This window comes from Spermophilus citellus (genome assembly GCF_964194105.1).
Source record: "Spermophilus citellus genome assembly, chromosome: 5".
In the NCBI taxonomy this organism is placed as follows: domain Eukaryota; kingdom Metazoa; phylum Chordata; class Mammalia; order Rodentia; family Sciuridae; genus Spermophilus; species Spermophilus citellus.
Window position 1 is genome coordinate 11,926,487 of NC_138186.1, and position 20,195 is coordinate 11,946,681.

General features: G+C 47.5%; 1 protein-coding gene across 2 annotated transcripts in view; it reads left to right on the top strand.

The window, feature by feature from the left end:
• The window catches only part of GFOD1 (Gfo/Idh/MocA-like oxidoreductase domain containing 1), a 104,085-nt gene extending 86,579 nt beyond the window's left edge, over positions 1–17,506 (top strand). For both annotated transcript variants that reach the window (XM_081296313.1, XM_081296314.1), the window contains one exon: positions 10,978–17,506. In XM_081296313.1, coding sequence (XP_081152439.1) covers positions 10,978–11,897 — 920 coding nt within the window. In that variant the 3' untranslated portion in view covers positions 11,898–17,506. The remainder of the gene's footprint in view (positions 1–10,977) is intronic.
• Positions 17,507–20,195: the final 2,689 nt, after the last annotated feature.

Here is a 20,195-nt window from a genome sequence, read left to right on the forward strand (position 1 = left end):
TTTCTGCAGAGAAAGGGAGACTTCCTTAGGAGGCTCTAGCTATGTCCCTTGGATCCAGTTGGTGCCCTTTGGCCGGACCAGGTGTGGAATGGCAGTATAGGCTCAAGAGTGTCCACACCAGGCTTCCCCCCAGCGTAGTGACCACTGAAGTACAGTGGGTATTATTTGGCTATTTGAGACCAAAGCAGCAGGACTCAACTTTTGGAGTTCACAGTCCTCTGACCTCCTACCATCTCAATGCCCCCTCCACTCCAGTCAGTGTGTTCCACCAACAGGCAGGGAAGGGTGGCCCAGGCCCACCTACCTGGGGAGCTGGCCCCTAGCCTGCAGGGCTCTGCCTCCTGCATATTATCTATCTGCTGATGCTGAATTGCTTCCCTCTGTCTCTCCTGGGATGGTAAAAAGTAGTTTTCCTTCTCTCTCCTGGGAATGCCCAGTGAGAAGCAGCTGGCCAGGGGCTCCCCAACATCTTATCTTCACCCCAGTCTCATCCAGAACCTGCAGTGATGGAGATGTGTGGGATCCCCTGGCCCTGTCCCTCTTATGGATGTGAGAGACTCGATGGCTAGGTGACACTAATGCAGAGGAGGCAGCTTGAGAAAATCCAAGAACGATGTGGGCTCTTGTGCAGAAAGAGGGCTTGGCCAACAAACAGGCTTGCGTGGAGGCGGTGGGCGGGAGAGGAGCTGCTCTAAGATGGGTTCCAGGTAGGAAACCCTTGGCCATCATTCAGTTCAGCCTCAAGCCCTCACTGTCAGCTGGGCTGCTTCCTTTCAGAGTCCATTGATGACACAGGGCCTTGACAAAGGAGTCGAATGTGGGTCACCCTGACCCATTTCCATCTCAAGTTCAAAATTAGGATGGAAACTTAAGATGTTCTGGGCCTTCAGCTGTACCCCAGCTGAGCAGCCCCACCAGTCTGCCCTGGTTTCTGCTGCTGGCAGCAGCCACTCACTGGGCTGTCCCGAGCCCTCCTGTTTCTGTGAGCTGAGACGCTGCACCTGTGAGAACTGGCGGGGGTGGCAGCATGTCTCGGGGTGACATGGGTGCTAGATACACCTAAGACAGGGTGGGCAGATGGCAGAGGCCAGGCTGGCTCCAAAGCCTGACAATCCAGGTTCAATCTCAGCTGCACTGAGGAGGAGCTGGGCCAGATGCTCACCTTCTCAGAGGCTCAGTTCCCATCTCTGGAAGGTGGGGACAGTCATAGTGCCATCTCATGGGGTTATGTCTACCGAAAAATGCAAATGCGTGGGAGACACTCGCCCCTCCCCCTTGCATAAAGTGCTCAATAAGCAGCGGCAGTTGCTACCGTGTGTCGTCATTACTCTGCGCAGATCAGACTAATGGTTTGAGCTGGGGAGTTGTATTTGGCCGGGAACTCTTGTGGGGATTAAAGATTGGGGATTTCATCTCTGTGTGGGGCTCTTCTCCAGCTTACACGGAGGAGGGGCCGGGGCAGTGTGGGAGTAGATGAGTCATCTCTGCTTACGATGAGGCCACTCTCTTGCACTTTGTAAGTGGAAAAAAGGAAGTGGTGTGTGTGCACCTGTGTTGGAGCAAGGACAGGCGATAGAGTTGGACTACACAGAGTGTTGTCGTGAGCCAGTGAAGCCAATGGAAGGTCCCAGGTCTCTGGGTGCTGGGTGGAGAGATCACAAGTAACCCCGGCTGTTCACATACAGTGCCTAGTTCTGCTAAAACCAGATGTTGGTCTTTGATGTGCCTTCCTACTCTTCTGAGCTCCAGATCTGCTTAATCTTTGTTTGAATGCTAGATTCTCAAGAATCCAATGGCCCTTTTCCTCAGAAAATTACACATCAGGACAGACATGATCTTTGTGAACAGTCCAGTTGTAGAGATTTCTCAGATCCCACTTTCTAAACGGAGCAACATCTGAAGGATGACTTGAACATCTGATAAACAGGCGAACTCCTGCACATGCTTCAGAACCCTGCTGACATGTCATCTATCCAGTAGAGCTGCTTTCCTGGTCCAAATCAGCTGAGCAGCCCACCTTCTCATTGCTCCTCTGTCTCTTAGATTTGCAGCCTGTATTTTCCCACTTCCTGGTTCTTCTTCTCTACTAGGTTATGGCTCCCAATCAGCTTTCCTCTTCATTCGCTGGTCCCAGTGCCAGGAACACTGAAGGAACAGGTATCAGATATCATGAAGATAATGAGTTTCCCCACTTGAAATGCAGAGCAAGACGTCTCTCTGCAAATTGTAGGGGAACTTGGGAAGCCCTGTCTGATGGGATTTCTTTGGAGGGCTCTGCCTGTATGCTGGGACAGTTGCAAGCTGGTCTGGAGGACCAGTATCTGTGTTGGCTTCCACAAGATAAGGGGCTGTAAACACAAGTGGAATAATCAGGAGGAACTGGTGGGAAAGTAGCATTGGCCTCAGAGATTTCCAGCGTGATTAGATAAGGGAGTATGTAATTGGAAATGTGCTGGCAGGGAGACCTGCTTTGAAGTTCCAGGCTGATTATGTTAGGGAATAGGTCCAGTATCTGGGTTGCAAGAGCCTCCCTGATCAGCAAAGAGCACCTGCTCTGTGGGAGAGCAGAGAGCCTGTGTCTTTGTCTAGAGGTATCAATGAGAAACCCCTTGCCCAAGCTCCCAGGGGGCAACATTTGCATCAAGAGATGCACAGATGTGAGCCAGGACCGACCTCTGACTTGCAGAGCCTGAGCTCAGAGAGTGAAGGGGCAGCCGATTGCAGGTGGCATTTGGTGTCTTCTCTCTAGCACGCACGCTCAAGAGGGCCATGGGTACTTCAGCTCAGTTACAGAAAGCATGCTCCGTAGCTTGGAGGAAGCCAAGTGCCCCTATTCCCCAGGAGGGCAGTGCAGTTACTTCGGAAATTACTGAATTTAAGCGCTTCTGACAGAGAGCAGGCACCCTGCTTTGCTGGGAGAACTTGCACCTTCTGAGGGCTCCCTGTCAGTCTCCCACTGTTCCAACCTCAGCTCCGTGAATAGATGGGAAGTTATCCGTCTCTATTTGATGGCACATAGCTCTTACTTTATTTGTTGAAGAAGGAGTCTTGTCTTGAAAAATCAGGTTGGTTCAAGTCCAAAGCTCCCCAAAAGACCTGGCTTCAGCCCTCTTTCCCCCTACAAAGGGGTCATGGTCTAAACAGAGGAGGGCTAGCAGGGCTCCTCAGAAGATCCAGGGAAGTCCCTGTGTGTTTTGCTGTCGCGACCCCCTTGCCCGCAAGGAAGACGCAACAACAGGAATCTTCTTTCAGCCGTTTATTCAGGTCCTTGATATTTCTTCTTCCTTCTCTCGGATGCCTCTCCCAGCCTTAATAAAGCATCTCAAGCCCCAATGCGAAGCTGCCACGTGGAGCTTTCTCATAGGGTGTTAAAAAACCATGCGCCAACTCTCCCAAATAAGGAGTTGTTTGTTACAGACCACAGCGGAGCCAGCGCCATCTTGTAATGGCGACCACAGTCCGCAGAAACGGCTCACCACAGTTCCCCCTTTTGTTTTCCAAAAACAATACAGGCGAGAGTAGAGGTCCTATCCCACTGTGCAGAAGTGGCTGCATAGTATGGCTCAGCCCCAAGGAGGGCCCTTCCCCAGATCTGAGGCCATATCAGCCGACGCCTTTTTTCGTGGGACGGGGCGTGGACGCGTCTAACCCGCATGCAATAGGACATGCTCTCCTTGAGGTCCACTTCAAGGATCACTCAAGTGCAGTGCCTTGCCTCGTATCCTGTATCGTGATGATGGTGGACGAAGGGGGATGGCTGAGGCTGAACTGTGGCTGTATAGAAATACGACGACAAACAAGTTGGCAACACCCTAAAAGAAAGGCACGGGTCTTAAGGCGATAGAAAAGCACTAGTGTGGAAACCCATCTGCGTGCAATGGCAGTAAAGCCGGCAGAGTGCAAGGGCTTTCCAACACTAAGAGAATAACAAAGAAAGACATGTCGATCCCAGTGCAATGTTCATAAAACTTGGGGTGCAACGACCATGTCAAAGATTTACTGTTTAATCTGCGCAAGCCAGACTTGAGGTGAGATGCCATTTTCTAAAGCTGCAAGAGCTTGTATGATCATAGCTTTATCTGGACCAATTTCCGGCCAAATATTCGCCAATGATACGGGAGGCATTCCTGGAATCATTAAATCATGAACCGGCATCGGCATTGGCCAAGCCCGTGCCGCTGCCCACCACTGCATTGGTGTCGTCCATGTCATCGGCACCAGCACCAGAGCCAGAGCACTCAGCAGAATGAAGATCCTCATCACGGGGTTGCTGTGGTATTTCTTGTTGCTGAATAGCTGGCGTCAAGACTCTTCTTGTCAGGCGTTCAGGGACCCACAATGGTTCCGTGAGATCCTGGGAAAAAACACATACAGATCCTCGTGCCCATGTCAGCACGGGGTCGGGGCCGTTCCATTGGCCCGTAAGAACATCTTTCCACTTAACATAGCCAATCAGAGACGGGCCCTCAATGAAGCCTTTTCCGCACTGATGGCATTTGTATGGCTTGTCTCCAGTGTGGATTCTCTGATGGTTTATCCAAATTCAAAAAATTAATGGTAAAGAGAGCTAAGGACAGGCGTTCTTTAGGAGTATGTTCAGCTCCTATTCCCCCCTTTTGTTTTTGTAAAGTTTCCTTTAAGTTGCGATGAGCACGCTCAACAGTAGGCTGCCGCATAGTGGCAAGCACACATAATTGGAAAGGTTTATCACTCTAAACTAGGCAAAATTAGTAATTGAGCAATCCGATCTCCTGGGGAGATGGACACAATGCCCCCTGGAGCTTCCACCATAACCTTTACTATCCCTACAGTATCAGGACTTATGACTCCGGGGAAAACACGAAGACCTTGTAAAATAGAGGATGCACGTCCAATTAGCAAACCTACAGTGCCAGGTGGTAAAGGCCCTTTGAACTCAGTTTCCACCAATTGGACTCCCATCTTAGGTGTTAATACGAGTCTGGAGGTGGAACAGAGGTCCAATCCCGCGGCACCTGTAGTGGCTCTCCGCGTTTCATGGGATGGCGTAGAGATGGCCATGTCTCGGGTTCGGGTGTAACATTTTCCACTGCCCCATATATTTGTGGGCCCTGGGGTCGAGGGCCCCGTCGGCCGTTTTTTGGCCCAGCTGAAATAGGTTGTCCATGAATGTCCCTCACTGATCTACACTCTTTTGCCCAATGCTTCCCCTTTTTGCATCTTGGACACAACCCCGGTAGACGAAAGCCATTGGAAGGGCCACCGTGAGGAGGTCCAGTAAAATTGTCTTTTTTGGGACATTCACGTCTGACATGACCGGGTTGACCACAATGGAAGCACGTTCCGGCGGCAGGACCGCCCCCTTTTGCAATCCGAAGGACAGCAGCTGCAAGACCTGCATTAGTTAAAGGTCCTCCAATCTCTCTACACACCTTCATCCATGCTTCTATGCCTTTGTTCTTATAAGGAGCGATTGCTGCTTTACATTCCTTGGTGCATTGCTCAAAGACCAATTGCTTAACAAGGGGCATGGCTCTATCAGGATCCCCAAAAATCTTTCCAGCGGCATCCACCATCCTTGCTACAAAGTCTGAAAAGGGTTCTGTAGGGCCTTGTATAATCTTGGTCAAATTACCAGATACCTCTCCTCTGTTTGGAAGTGACTTCCATGCCCGAATGCAAATGTTATTAATTTGATCATATACCTCAAGAGGGAATCCTGTCTGTTGATTAGCAAATCTACCTTGCCCCAAAAGCATGTCCTTATCCCAATGAGGATGTCCCGCCGCATGGTTTTGGGCGGCCTGTTCTATTGCGCCCTCTAACACAAATGTTCTCCAGTCCAAATATTTACCTGGGGAAACACAAGCCCGAACAAGGCTAGCCCAATCAGAGGGAGTCATACAGTATCTAGACAGACTCTCCACCTGAGTTAGTGTGAAGGCGGCATCCACCCCATAAGTGCGCACAGACTCCGCCAGGGTCTTCACAATTTTAAAATCTAAAGGCTCATGGAATCTTCCCCTATTATCGTCCTGAAAAACTGGATAAGCAAGACCCATCTCAGCGTGAACAGCCTTCCATGTTTGAGCATGGAAAGCTCTCCCCGAAACACCCCCACCATACGGCGGTGGATCCGGAGGATCACATTTCTTGAGCCCCTGCTTATCTTTGCTCCCTTCTCCTACAGCTAAACTCCCTAGCTGGCGAGACAGCCTCCCAAGCTCCTCCTCCTCATTCTCCTCTTCCTCTGACCCACTTTCACATGGAGGTGTGCGCAGCGCACTGAGATCTGGATACAATCGCCTCTTCCCCTGTTTCACGCTCCGCACACTTCCATCCTCCCGAGATACCTCACTTCCTGCCGTCTCTGATTTCTCCTCATGTAATTGTTCTAGAACTTCCTGTCCTTTAGTAAGTGCGTCATGACATCTGTCCTCTGTGAGGCAACTACGGACTATTCTCCAAAGGGGTATCACCCCGCCCTCTAATATGCCCTGCTCAGAAGCAAAGTCAAGATCTTTGCCTAATTTATCCCAACTAGGTATAGTAAGGCTGCCCGAAAATGCAAACCACGGTGCAGCAATATCTATCTTCTGTAAAAATCTCTGTAAAGTACGATGCTTCACTTCCAGGCCCTTGGAACGTAACAGGCCATCTAGGGCCAGGAGAAGCGGACTTGAAGATGCGGCACCCATGACACAACAACAAAAGAAACACAGAAAACAAAAGACACAGACGACAAAAGAAACACAGAAAACAAAAGTGAAAGTACACATTGCAGCTGCAATAAAATATGAGGCTCTCTCTTTCTTTGTAGAGGAGCTGACCCCGCTTTGGTCGCGGATCCCACTTACTGGGACTATCCCCGCTTTGGTCGCGGGTCCCACTTACCTGGGACTATCCGGTGCACCACCCCTGACGACTGAAAGTTCTGGTTCCCGGGTTTCGGCACCACTTGTCGCGACCCCCTTGCCCGCAAGGAAGACGCAACAACAGGAATCTTCTTTCAGCCGTTTATTCAGGTCCTTGATATTTCTTCTTCCTTCTCTCGGATGCCTCTCCCAGCCTTAATAAAGCATCTCAAGCCCCAATGCGAAGCTGCCACGTGGAGCTTTCTCATAGGGTGTTAAAAAACCATGCGCCAACTCTCCCAAATAAGGAGTTGTTTGTTACAGACCACAGCGGAGCCAGCGCCATCTTGTAATGGCGACCACAGTCCGCAGAAACGGCTCACCACATTTTGCCACCACTCATGGCCACCTCCAAGACATCCATTTTTGGACACAGGGACAGACCCCCAAGGGAGCAAGCTGAGCCTGGAGTGTGCGATCTGGGTGGAAGCAGCCAGGGATGGCCACTTGTCACCAGCATGCCCGACAGCTCGCCTGTTCCTCTGATATCACTGACTGCAGAGGGCTTAGCTGAACTGCCCTGCTCGGAAGCCATCAGGCCTTGGCAAAACACAAAACACGTTTTCCAGGCACTTCTTGTTTTCCCAGCACTGACTGTATTCGGAGTGAAATGGAATCCATCTGTTTGAAGTGCTTTTGCTGAATTCTATGCAGCATGATTTTCTGTTAAGTGTGTCTGAAGGCCTGAAGGTTTTAATCTTTTGTCTTGGAAGGAGGGCACCACATTTTGCTACAAGACAGTGTAAATTGAAACCTAAAGCACACGTGTCTGGTGTGGTTCTCTGTGAGGCGGATGGATACAGGGCAGCAGGGATGGCCTTCCTGTCCCTTTGCTAAAGTTCACTGGGAGTGAGGAAGTGGACTGTCCCCTGGGCTATGCAAGGTGAGACCAGGGCAGTCTTTTCCCTCCTCATAAAGAGGTTCTGAGCAATTGGAGCCGGAGAGTAGGTAACAGAGCCTGAGCCACTGAAGCTAACGAAGTTCAGGTCCGTAAGAACTGGAGCTGCCCGTCCATCAGAGACTCTTGAGGGTCTTTTTGCTGTCACTGCGAGTGCTGTCCTTCAAAGGCCCCATCTCACCAATTAAGATTTAAAAAAAGATAATTAGTCTTTTTTTTTTTTAACATTAGAAACTATGGGATAATGTTGGTGCTGGGGATGCAGCTCAGTGGTAAAGCACCTGTTAGCTTGCACAAGGCCCCGGGGTTCCTTCCCCAGCTCCAAAAATAAAAGAGAAAGAAAAATCACTCATCGTCCTACTGATCAGCATTCACCACTACAAGCATTGAGGTATTCCTTTACGTGGTTTTTCCTTCTGTCTCTTTAAAGCAAATTGAGATCGTAGTAGTTTATGAATAGAGCCTTTTCAAGGACCGTGACATCACAGTCATCTTGCTGGCCCCTGGACAGTCTTCCTAGGCATCAGATTCTGGGACTGCACAGTATTCTATTATATGGCTGGTCTCCAGTTTTCCTACCCATTCTTGGGCAGTTGCAGTGTTCCTAGATTGTCACTTAAGTAACACAGTGAACAGCATCTTTGGGCACAAAGCTTAGATGGATTCCTAGATATTTCTTCCAATTGTTGAGACTTCTGTATGTGAAGGTGTTACCAAGACCCATCTATAAAGCATGGTTGTCATAAAAGATGGCAGGCAGAGAGGTGGGGTCAGGTGACAACATTTGCTGTGTCTCTGCCCCATTCAGGACATGCTGTTAGGATTGTGAGCATAGAAAAGACTTCATGAATGACAGACCTGGTCTTTATCCTTGAGGACCCTACTGGATAGTTTGAAACCACAATATATAACAATAGTCCAAGGAGAGGGGGTTCCTGTATTCATGGGAATCCAGGCACAAATTTCAGGATGAAGCAGAATTTGTGTGATCCTCTTGCATTTTCTGGAACTTTCAGCAGAATCATTTCATCTATAGAGTGGCCAATAATTACCCATTCAATGATTGTTAGGAGTGAGTGTTTAGAGGAAGGTGAATGTTTTCTTCTACTTATCCTTTTCTCCTTTTGTTATTTTATAGTTTTTTTATGATAGAAAAAGTAAACTTCTTTGAGTGTCATTCATATGACCAGTAAACTAAGGAGATGGCAGTCAGGTACTGGTCAGGGTGTAGCAGAGGCCGGAGTCTACACCCAACAGGTGTGAGGCAGGGATTGGCAGAATTTTTACCTGCCCCTTCAGTGACCTACCAACCTGTTTACATATAACTCTGACCTGACAACATGAGCTTAATGCCTACAAGATCATATTTGCTGGAACATTCTGTCATGCAGGTACATGGCACTTCCAGTGGTTCAGTCACTGCCAGTGCTTCAGTGTGCACCTGGCTGCTAGGAGTTAAAAGGGTATTTGATCACTCTGCAGGCTCCAGACTTCCACTTGGGGCCAGAACTAGGTGTGCATGTGGAAGTTGGTGACTATCGTTTGTATGTCTTTTCTCCCCTTTGCCCCATCACTTCTGCTGTTCAGCTGATTCTTGGAGAAAATGAGAGTGCCAAGTGCCAGTCTGCGGCCTTGTCGTGGCGCCCCCTACTGGTCAGACATCTGTAAGTGCAGGACTTGGGCAAAACCCCATCTCAGCTCAACTTGTTCCAAGAGCTTATCAATTTTTGTCAATCAAATGTTCAGTTAGGACAGGTAGGACTGGGGGATGTGTCTCATTACCCCAATTTCTTTGGGGCCCTTCCCTCCTCTGTGGCTGGAGTGCCTGGGTCTCCATCTGAAGGTCTAATGACAGCACCACAAAGAACTGCTCCAGGCAGGCAACACACCTTGACCCAGTCACCTTCCCCACCTGGCATCCCTCTTATCTGGCCTGCTAGCACCTGTACAGTTTTCTGTTGTGTTCCAGTTGGCTGTTTCCCCAGGCTAGCAGGGTTGTTTTTCTTCTTCCCTGACTCTGCTTCTGCAGAATAAATCCCTTTCTCATTCCCTGTCACTCTGCTTTCCTTTGATCCTTTGTTTTCTCCAGACCCAGAACCACTTAGTCTCCTAAAGGGCTCAGAGAGGCATCTTGCAGCTCCCTGTAATTTATAAACCCATGATAGACATCACACAAGACTAATTCTTATTTGGCCAGCACTCTGCTGGCCAAAAGCAACAAACTCCACCCTGAGGCAGATGGGGGTGGGGGAGGAACCAGGCACTGCCCACCCCAGATGTAATGAATATGTGTTCTTTATGGGACTAGAAAAACACTAAACAAACATCTGTGACCAGGGCCAATCTTAATCCAGAATGCAAAATAAACAAGATAACATTCCAGATACCATCCTGGGGGACTTGGGGGGGGGGGGGGAGAGACAGTATCTAAAGCTTACACCTTCACATTCCCTGGGCTAGGATTTGCTTATATCCTGTTTCTATCCAGATTATATTCTATGTAGGATTTTTAAATTAATACATTTTTAGTAAAAATTATTGTAAAGCATTTCATAGTTTAGCAAAATATTTTGTATATGTATTAATACAACCATAATTTATGTGTAAATATTAAAATATAAATTAATATATTTTATACATGTAAAATGCATATATATTTATATAAATATTAGAGCATTTTATGCCAGACATTTAAAATATTTCTAAAAATACAGGCTAAATAAATACATTAAAATAAAACTTACTATTTAAGTCAATATCATGGCTTTATATTAAAATTAAATACTTTAATATTGAAACCCTGTCTCAAAGAGCTGGGGATGTGGCTCAGTGGTAAAGTGTCCCAGGGTTCAATCCCTAATACTCCCCAAATTAATATTGAAATATGTAGGATGTATTTTTTATATAAATGAAAGGTGTTAGAAAATAGTTTTTAGGGCTGGGGATGTGGCTCAAGCGGCAGCGCGCTCGCCTGGTGTGCGTGCGGCCCGGGTTTGATCCTCAGCACCACATACAAAGATATTGTGTCCGCCAAAAACTAAAAAATAAATATAAGAAAATAGTTTTTAAAAATAACCTGGCAGGGGGCGCTCTGCTCAGGTGTAGTTCCCGCCCCGGCGGCCACAGCGCCCCCTACCGCTTACTCCGCGGTGAACACTGACCGGCTGTTCTTGCTCCCGCCCGCAGGCATTGGCAAGAATGTCATCTGCGACCGCACAGCCACGCCGCTGGATGCCTTCCGCATGATGTCAGCCGCACATTACTACCCCAAGCTCATGAGCATCATGGGCAACGTGCTGCGCTTCCTGCCGGCCTTCGTGCGCATGAAGCAGCTGATCGAGGAGGGCTACGTGGGCGAGCTGCTGGTGTGCGAGGTGCAGGTGCACAGCGGCAGCCTGCTGGGCAAGAAGTACAACTGGAGCTGCGACGACCTGATGGGCGGCGGCGGCCTGCACTCGGTGGGCACCTACATCATTGACCTGCTCACCTTCCTCACCGGCCAGAAAGCCGTCAAGGTTCACGGGCTGCTCAAGACCTTTGTCAAGCAGACAGACCACATCAAGGGCATCCGCCAGATCACCAGTGACGACTTCTGCACCTTCCAGATGGTGCTGGAGGGCGGGGTGTGCTGCACCGTCACCCTCAACTTCAACGTGCCCGGCGAGTTCAAGCAGGATGTGACTGTGGTGGGCTCGGCCGGGCGCCTGCTGGCGGTGGGCACCGACCTGTACGGGCAGCGCAACAGTGCCCCCGAGCAGGAGCTGCTGCTGCAGGATGCCACGCCCGTGAGCAACTCCCTGCTGCCTGAGAAGGCCTTCAGCGACATCCCCTCGCCCTACCTTCGTGGCACCATGAAGATGATGCAGGCGGTGCGCCAGGCCTTCCAGGACCAGGACGACCGGCGCACGTGGGACGGGCGGCCTCTCACCATGGCCGCCACCTTCGACGACTGCCTGTACGCGCTGTGTGTGGTGGACACCATCAAGAGGTCCAGCCAGACCGGCGAGTGGCAGAACATTGCTATCATGACCGAGGAGCCGGAGCTGAGTCCCGCCTACCTGATCAGCGAGGCCATGCGCCGCAGCCGGATGTCCCTTTACTGTTAGCACAGACTGAGGACCTGCGGGACTTAGACCTTCTGTGCGGGGCCCAGAGAAGGGGAAACACGTAGGGGTGAGAGGGTGGTGGTCTTGGGGATCGTGGAAGTTGGGGACAGAACACGGGTAGATGGTATCTGAGAAGGTGAACCCCAGCCCAGGTAAGGGCCCCCAATAAAGAGTGTCGGTGGGCTGAGCTCACGGCCAGGGCGTAGGCAGAAGGGCCTGCCATCCTCCACACGTCTTTTGCCAGGTTTTGCATGAGAGGGAGGAGGCTCGCTGCCTCTGCTGCCTTTTACTGAGAAGCTAGGAGGGGTTGCTTCCCTCCCTACCTCATCCACCCCCATACCTTGGCCTCCTTTGCAAGCCAAATGGCCCTGCATCAGGGGGCAAGGCCATGGGAGCCAGGCTCCCCGGACACCTGCCACTGGCAGGAGATGGCACATCATCTCATGTCCTCAGAAGCCTAACAGTCTAAGGAGAGATGGAAATGGGTTGGGTTAGTGAGGCACTTTTTAGTCTATTTGAAGTGTCTGAAGGGAAACTCCTTTGAAGCAAAGGGTTTAGCTTCTTTGATTGATCTTCCTCATGGGGAGTCCTAGGGCATGACTGGTTCCTTATCCTTCTCCCTGTGGGGTAAGGAAGCATTGTCCCTTGGCTGACGTTGGAAAGATCAGGAATGGCAGCAGAGAGCAGGGTTCCCTTAAGCTGAAAGGGGTGAGCAAGAACACACACTGCATGGGAACAGGTGAGGCAGAGAGTAAACCCTCCCTCTGAGCTTGTCAACAATGCAAAAACTGCTTTATGACCTTTCCAGGAAGGGCTGATTGAGTGAGAGCCATTCAGACAATGCGCACCAAGTGGGGGTCTGACTGCGAGTTCCCACGCTGCCCTCCGGGGCTGGGTCAGCCACTGTGCCCCAGTGTTGCAGTGTGAGTCCCTAAACAGGGAAAATGAGCATAGCCCTGGAATTGCTTTGGGCTCCAACACCAAGCTGGGCTTCCCAGCTTGGTAGATTGAAAAGGGAAGCCTTCAGTTCCACTCAAAATTCTCTTAAGATGAGAAGCCAAGGCTCTTTCCCTTAGCTTTGGCTTCTAGAATTCTGACACCTGAAAACTACTGAATAGTTATCAAAAAAGATAGCAAGGAACATGATTTTCAGTGTTTCTAAAATGGGGGTTTGGAGGCCTTGGAAGGCTGTATGTCAGGGCAGATCAGGCTGAAGGTGGAAAATCTTCTACTTGCCCCCTGGCTCTCTTGTATTTTCACCCACTTTTCCAGCTTCCATTAGTGACAGCCAACTGTAAGCTCAAGAGTGGGCAGTGCCAAAAGGGAACGGCTCATCACATGGGCTCATACACTCATTTGTAAATACTTACCATCATCAAATGTCCCCCAAATCAGTTTTTTAAAATTCAGGTCTGATCTTGAAAGAAAGACCAAGTCAAGTACATTTTGAAATGTGGAATTATTGTTGTCTTTGCTAACTTTTCACACACACCCCCATCCCATAATACATTTGTGAGGCTGGGTGTGGGGACTAGTCCTCGTAAGTCTACGTAGCTTTTGTTCACAGGTTTCTGAAGTCAAACAGGTGTCTTTGGCATACAGCCGGGGTGAAGACTTCCTTTCAGATTACCAGCAATAGAACTAGAAGGGAATTAAAGGCCCTGGAGGCCACTCCCAGCCTCTAAATGGGCAACATTTGAAAAGGAACAGTCCCAACAGAGGGTCCTCCATCCTCCTCCCTGGAGTCGATACACTGCAAAGCCCCCAGGCTGCTCCTACTCACAGGAATAGTCCTGGATGTATCTAAGCACCAGGGAAATGTTCATCTTCTAGGACAAAAGAGTAAACCTTGCTTTTCTTGGAAGAATCACCCTGTTCCCTGGGCCCCTATACAATATGGTGGGGTTAGTTAGCAGAAATTCCATGACATGGTTATGTTCCCTGATAGGTTGACTCACTTCAAAATTGGGAGATGTGGTAGATGGAAAGTGTCCCAGTGCTAGTTGGAACAAAGGGCCCCATTTCTGGACTATTTGGGTTTCTGTTCTAAATTGCCCTCTGGAGAAGTAGTTTTTGTGAAAACTGTAGAAAGAAGTTTTTTTTTTTCCTAGCTTGCCTGAAAGGCTGTGATTAAGAATGAAGGGAAATAAAACTAGGTGACTCCACAGGTTTCATTTTTCTACATCATTTGTAGTCTAGGTAGATATTCTTGGAGTTTCCATTTTGTCTTTCTGTACTTAACCATAACACTGTAGAGATTCTCCCTACCCCCACACAAAGGCCTCTGAGCTCTGTGATAAACAAAAATTCTTGTTTGAGCCCAGGGGATATAAAAGGCATATACTTTAAAAGAAGCATGAAAAATATTTTTAGTAAGTGTACTCAAATTTTATCTACTGAAATGCATGTAGTAGGTTGAAACAGAAACAAGAGGAAGAAAAGACCTAGGCAGCTCATATTTTAGTACAAAAATGACAGCAAATGAGTTTAAGATACTTTAGTGTTCCTTCTGCACTTGTCCTACCACATGCAAAGACTGGTGGGAAGCAGCAAGGTGAGACTGAAATTCCTGAGGACTTTGTTTCAGCTTGGCGCCCTCAGGGGTCTGGGTACCATCTGTTGACTTTGACCTAGGACTAATTCCCAGTAATAACCCAGCCCATTTCTTTAATGTGTTTCAAGGCCCTGCTGTAACAGAGGCAGCCCTTTAAGGTCTACACATTCAGTTTCCCCTTGACTGTCTGGTACCCTTCGTTGTGTAGATGCCTCTACAAAAGTCCTAAATTCCAAATTCTCAGAGAAGATGCAGGTCAGCGTTCTTTTCAGGCAGGCATAGTGTTAAGGGAATGCCCTGGGCTTATTTGGAAACTTTGGAGGCTGTGATCACTGTTTCTCCAAGACTTCTCTCCTTGCTGGGAAGATTGCATCGCGGGGCACCTCAGATCTAGTGTGGCCTACCTGGCAGCAGATACAGTGTGCAGAGCATCTCATTCAGTCCATAAGAACAGCTCTACTGCGTGTTTTCATCCTTTTTGCACACTAGAAAGCAACTGTCCAAAAATCAGCCAGAAAGCAGAAGTGAACTCACCGGAATTTACCACCTTTTTCTCCAAGCCCGGTTCTGTTTCTGCCCTTCAAACCCTGGAGAGGGGCTGCCCTCCCCCTGTGCTGAGTGGACTCCAGTGAGACCTGGAGTCCACTTCTCTGCTGAGGCTCCCTCTTGTTGAGCAGGATTCAACATTTGGTGTTTTGCCAGAAAGTTCGATATTAGAGCTGCAAATAGAAATGATCAATTTTTCTTTTCCTCCCCAAATGGAAATAGCACTCAACTTCTTTTAAAACGAACTTCCTAATTTTATCTTTGGTTGTAGTAAAAAAAAGGTACAAAAAACTTAGACAAACCAGAGTTGGAGATTTTCAAAACATTGTTGGCTGACTATCAGAGATGGCCTTAGATTTTGCTTTGGGGGGCCTGAATATAATATAGGAAAATATCTTTTCTCAGGGAGTGGGGCTTTCAGGGTTGACTTCTTGTGACTGGGATTAGAGCCGTGCATTTGTACATTTGTATTCTTTTACTCTCTACATCTTGTCTTATAGTTGCAGCTCTTGGATTTGACCTGTGATTATAGATGGGGCTTCTGATCTGATCTCTTTTCATTTTGATGGGCATAGGAGGAAATCAGCTTTGCTGATGATATCCTGGGGACAAAGTAAATCCAGTTCATGGGAAGGGACTTCAACATCTAATACATTTAGTCCCTCATCTTGTATCCCAGAGAGGGTAAATGGTGGCTAACGTCACCCCAGCCCAGTTTTCTGACTATGAGTCTCACCCTGCCTCACACAGCACCCTCAGAGATTTGGACCGGGAATGGTGGCTAAGGGAGGGGTAGTGACTGGTCTGAGGTTCCCTATTTGGTAGAGAGGTTGGGACTGACTGCATTGCACTGCATTCCCTGAGCTCTTATAGGTAAATTCATTTTTCATGAACTCAGTTATATCTCAAATATACTCAGAAAATTAGCTTTTAAAAATTTTCCATTGTAATTGTAATGTGAATAATCTCTAATTGGCGTTTTCTTTGGCAAGGATAGGGGACGTTCCCCTTTGGGGTTTCCTGAGGCTTGCTTGGACTAGCTCAGGATTCTTTCTCTACTCAGTGCCTGTAAAGCCCTGGAGTTGACAGGGCAGAAGTCATGACATTGAGTAGCTTGTGGAGTGAGGGGGGATCAACTATCAGAACTCCACATTTTAATCCCTTTTTGGGGAGAGGAAGGAGAGTGATGAAAGATAAGTCATATGTATTTGCATTGTGAGCCCAGAGTCTCCACCAGTGGGGACAGTCCAGATGGACTGGGGTTTCTGGGACTTCTCTACAGAGGAATTGAGACCTCCCGTGCTTCTCTAAGTAAATGATGGGTTTGCTGTTCCCATTGGAATCTGGCTGTAAAGCCAGTGCCATAGCTGAGTGAGCACGATCACATCAGTTAGGAGTGGAAAGTAGTAGCCTGCTGACATTTTGGTGTCCCCATGCTTATCTGCTAGAGCCCTTGAGACAGGCTGAAGAGTCTGGCTCTCCTTCAGGCTCCTAAGGTGTTGCATTATTGAAAACTCCGGAATCTGCTACAGTCCTCTCTGTTTCCACCAGCAGTGAATAGAATAACAAAAAGAACCTGCTGAATGCAATGGCCTGATGCTTTGTGCAGCAATCCGAGCTCACCTGGGCAGGTGTTGGCAGGAAGTACACAGAGCCATGGAGTCTTGATGTCTCTGTCTCTCCCCTTCTCTGTCCAGTTCTTGCTGTCCTCTGCAGCCACCTCAAGGGCTAAATCATTGAATGAGCCCCTTGGTTCCTCCTTATAAACGCAGTAATTTATTTGTGATGCTGAGTCTAATCCCAGGTTAAGAAACAAAAGCTTGTGATCTGACCTGCTCCTTATTCTGCCCTGTGCCTTGTCCAGGGGTGGGAGAAGTTTCTAGCAATTTTGACTCTCTGTTTGCTGCCTGGTGCTTTTCATTTGTTTTGTGTGTATGTGTGTTTTTTTTTTTTTAACCAAAATTGCATTGGTTGGGTCGTCATTGTCAAGTATGTATTTATTGTGTTTTACAAACATGAGTATATATGTATGTATATGTATAAAAGCAAACATATATAAAAAGTCAAGGCATGTATACTAGATATTTTAAAGAGTTATTTATCAAGGGGAAAAGATGTGTGTTATAAACAGAGTCTATATTTTATATATAATGTAGATAGCAAAAATATCTTATAAATTATAGAAGGTTTTGGTTTTTCTTTTTTATTATTAAAGCAAAAAAAAAAGAAAAGGACAATGAATGCAACTGTTCCTAGTGTTTTAAAAGATAAACTACTGTGGGAGTTGGGAGGCAGTCTTCCCTGCTGGGCCTTCCAGCAGGTTCGGCGGCCATTACCCTGGCCCACCCAGCAGATCCCCGTTACTGCTTACAAGACGCTGGGGCCAGGGGGTCACATCCCTGTGCCTGCTCGCCTGTGTGGCTCCAAACGCGGCCCCTCGCTCTTCTCCACAATTTGCATTGATGGGAAAAGAATACAAGTGGCAAATAAAGATTTAAAAGCAGCAGCAGTTCCAGTTCTTTCTCATTTTCTAAGCTCAGGTGCTCATAATTTAGGTACCTGCAGAATCTGTGGGATGTGAAGCATGAATGGGTGTGTCAGAGGGGTGTGTGTGCTGGAGGCGGCTCCCGTGTATCAGCACCCAGGAAGCTGAGCCAGGGGTCAACTCACCTTCCACTTCCTTCCAGGAATCATTGGATGTGAGAGTAGGAGGCACTTCACAGCCACCTGCTTCAAACCCTCACTTTGGAAAAGTGGAAATGGAGAGGAGAGAAGCTCCCTAGAGCCTCTTGGTATGTGTGTGTGTGTGTGTGTGTGTGTGTGTACATGCGTGTATGTGTTCATGCGTGGGTCAAAAGCTAGACCAGGGAGGAGGGTGGTGACACAGTTTTAGATTGGGAGAATAAATTTGAAATTTGCTTGTCATTTTAATATTACACCCTAAGTTCCCACAACCAAGCTCTGAAGACACGACAGGTTCACTCGATTATGTAAGAGAGTATCTTTGCTTACTTTTGAATCAGTGTTCAAGGACAGCCATTGTGGACCTAATTTGAAGCTTGCATTTGTGGGTTTCCCACAGATGGGTGGCCCCTTCCTTTCCACACTCTGCTGAGTCTTACAGAATATGCACAGTGCTGCTTCTGGTCCATGTTTTCCTTTTATGTAAACAGTTAATTAACCACCACAAGGCCTGAAATCTCATTATTCTCTCCTTCATAAGCAGGCTGAACCTAACATTCAGAACTCAGTCTATCTGTTAAGATAATAAGATTGCTGCAAACCCCTGCAACCACAGAGATCATAAAGTTTGAGAATGTTCCATGCTGTGCGCAATCAGCAGGGACTCTCATAATGGTTCTGCTTAGAGCAGTGAGGACAAATGCTGTGTCACAGCTGAAGGCACCATCTGCCCTGATGTGAAAAACCTCTGAGACGGGGTCTAAGGTCCAGTCTCTCTGTATCTTCCATCAGAGTGAAGAACCAACCAACCTTCAATAGGCCTCATATCTTCTGAGCATTATGTAAGTGTTCTCCATGATGTTGATTCCTCCCAGTTAAGGTCTATTTCCTTCTTTATAAACCAGAGAATATATAGTTGACACTCTAATGTGAATATCAGAAACCCCAAATACTCTGAAATCTGAATTTTTTTGAGAAGCAACATCATGCTCAAAACATCTCAGATTTTGTATATTTTTGGATTTGCAGATGAGGGATGCTCAACCATTTGCAAATATTCCAAAATCTAAAAAAGTATGAAATCTGAAAAACAGTGGGTCCCAGGCATCTTGTATAAGGACTACTCAACTGGTCTTGCCTCCTACTACACTGCAAAATATGATGAGCACAGCTTTCACTATCTCCAAACTGTTGCCTGAAATGAACAGTCAGATGCCCAGCAGATCATTCAGGGTGTTCTTTGCTGGTAAAAGGAGAACTCTGCGTGTCCTCTCCTGTCTGTCCACTCACCACCTAGAAACACAACCATTCTCCTGTTTCACTGCCTGCTGCTTTTATCTCATGCATTTTTTAGCACTGTTGTGATAAGGCTGGGTGATTCAGTTTGAAAAATAAACCAACTCCCATGATTGCTATGAGAATGAATTACATATGTGCAAAGTCTGCAGAAATCTGTATAGAAATGAAAACACAAAGCTCACCTCACCTTAAGTAGGGGGTCCCATTTTATGGGCCCACAGTCACCTTTTTCTTTGCTAGCAGAAAAGATCCCTCTGCCCGGATCTCCCCCTAGGCTTTGCCCCAACTCTTGCTGGAAGGTTGTCCAAGTCTAGACAACAGAGATGAAAAACAGGCATCACTGCAAATGGTTGGTGCCAAGTTACAATCAGAAAGACAGTGTTGCAACTTACTTGATCCCAAACTACAAAACAAAAATACTGCTGCAAGTTCAAACCATTCAAAATCCTTTGCCTCATTCATTCCAAGATTCATTGGAATCTTATCTCCAAGTCTCCATCTGCTGGGTCAAGACTCACTATGTCAGCTTCTGTAGCACTGCTGAGGTCTGACCAGAGCTCTGCCATACAAACCCCACCATAGCTAACCTAGTTGTTAGGCTTCCTCTAAAATGTCATACTAAGCACAGAAATACCTTTCCTAATTTTATGCAAGTTTTGATCCCCTTGGGTCAAACCAAACTCTTTTCCTTCAGCCATGTGTGAAAATGAAAAATAACTTTTTTGGAGCCTTTCTTGGGCAGTTATATTGTCCCTTAATATCAGTGAGGGGACTGATTCCAGGTCTCCCTAGGTATACCAAAATCCATGGATTCTGAAGTCCCTTCTATAAGTGGCTTAGCATATATATGCATAGCTTGTATACTTTAAATAATCTCATAATTACTTATAATACCCCAAACAATGTAAATGCCATGTAAATAGTTGTTATTTTATATTGCTTAGGAAATAATGAAAGGAAACAAGTTTTGATGTTTAGTAGCTATGTGATTTGGAGGGTGGGTATTTTCGATCCATGGTTGGTTGAATCTGCAGCCAACCAACGTACAGATGTGGAGGGCCAACTGTATAGCTTAACTCATTCCTTGGTCAGAGATGGGGTTCAGTCCTAGCATCACAATCTGAAATGCACTGTATGTGCACCCTGTTGTCTTCAACACATTTGTCAAGTGCCCCGGGAGGGAGGAGCTGTGAGAAGGCCTCATGTGGCTACAGCAA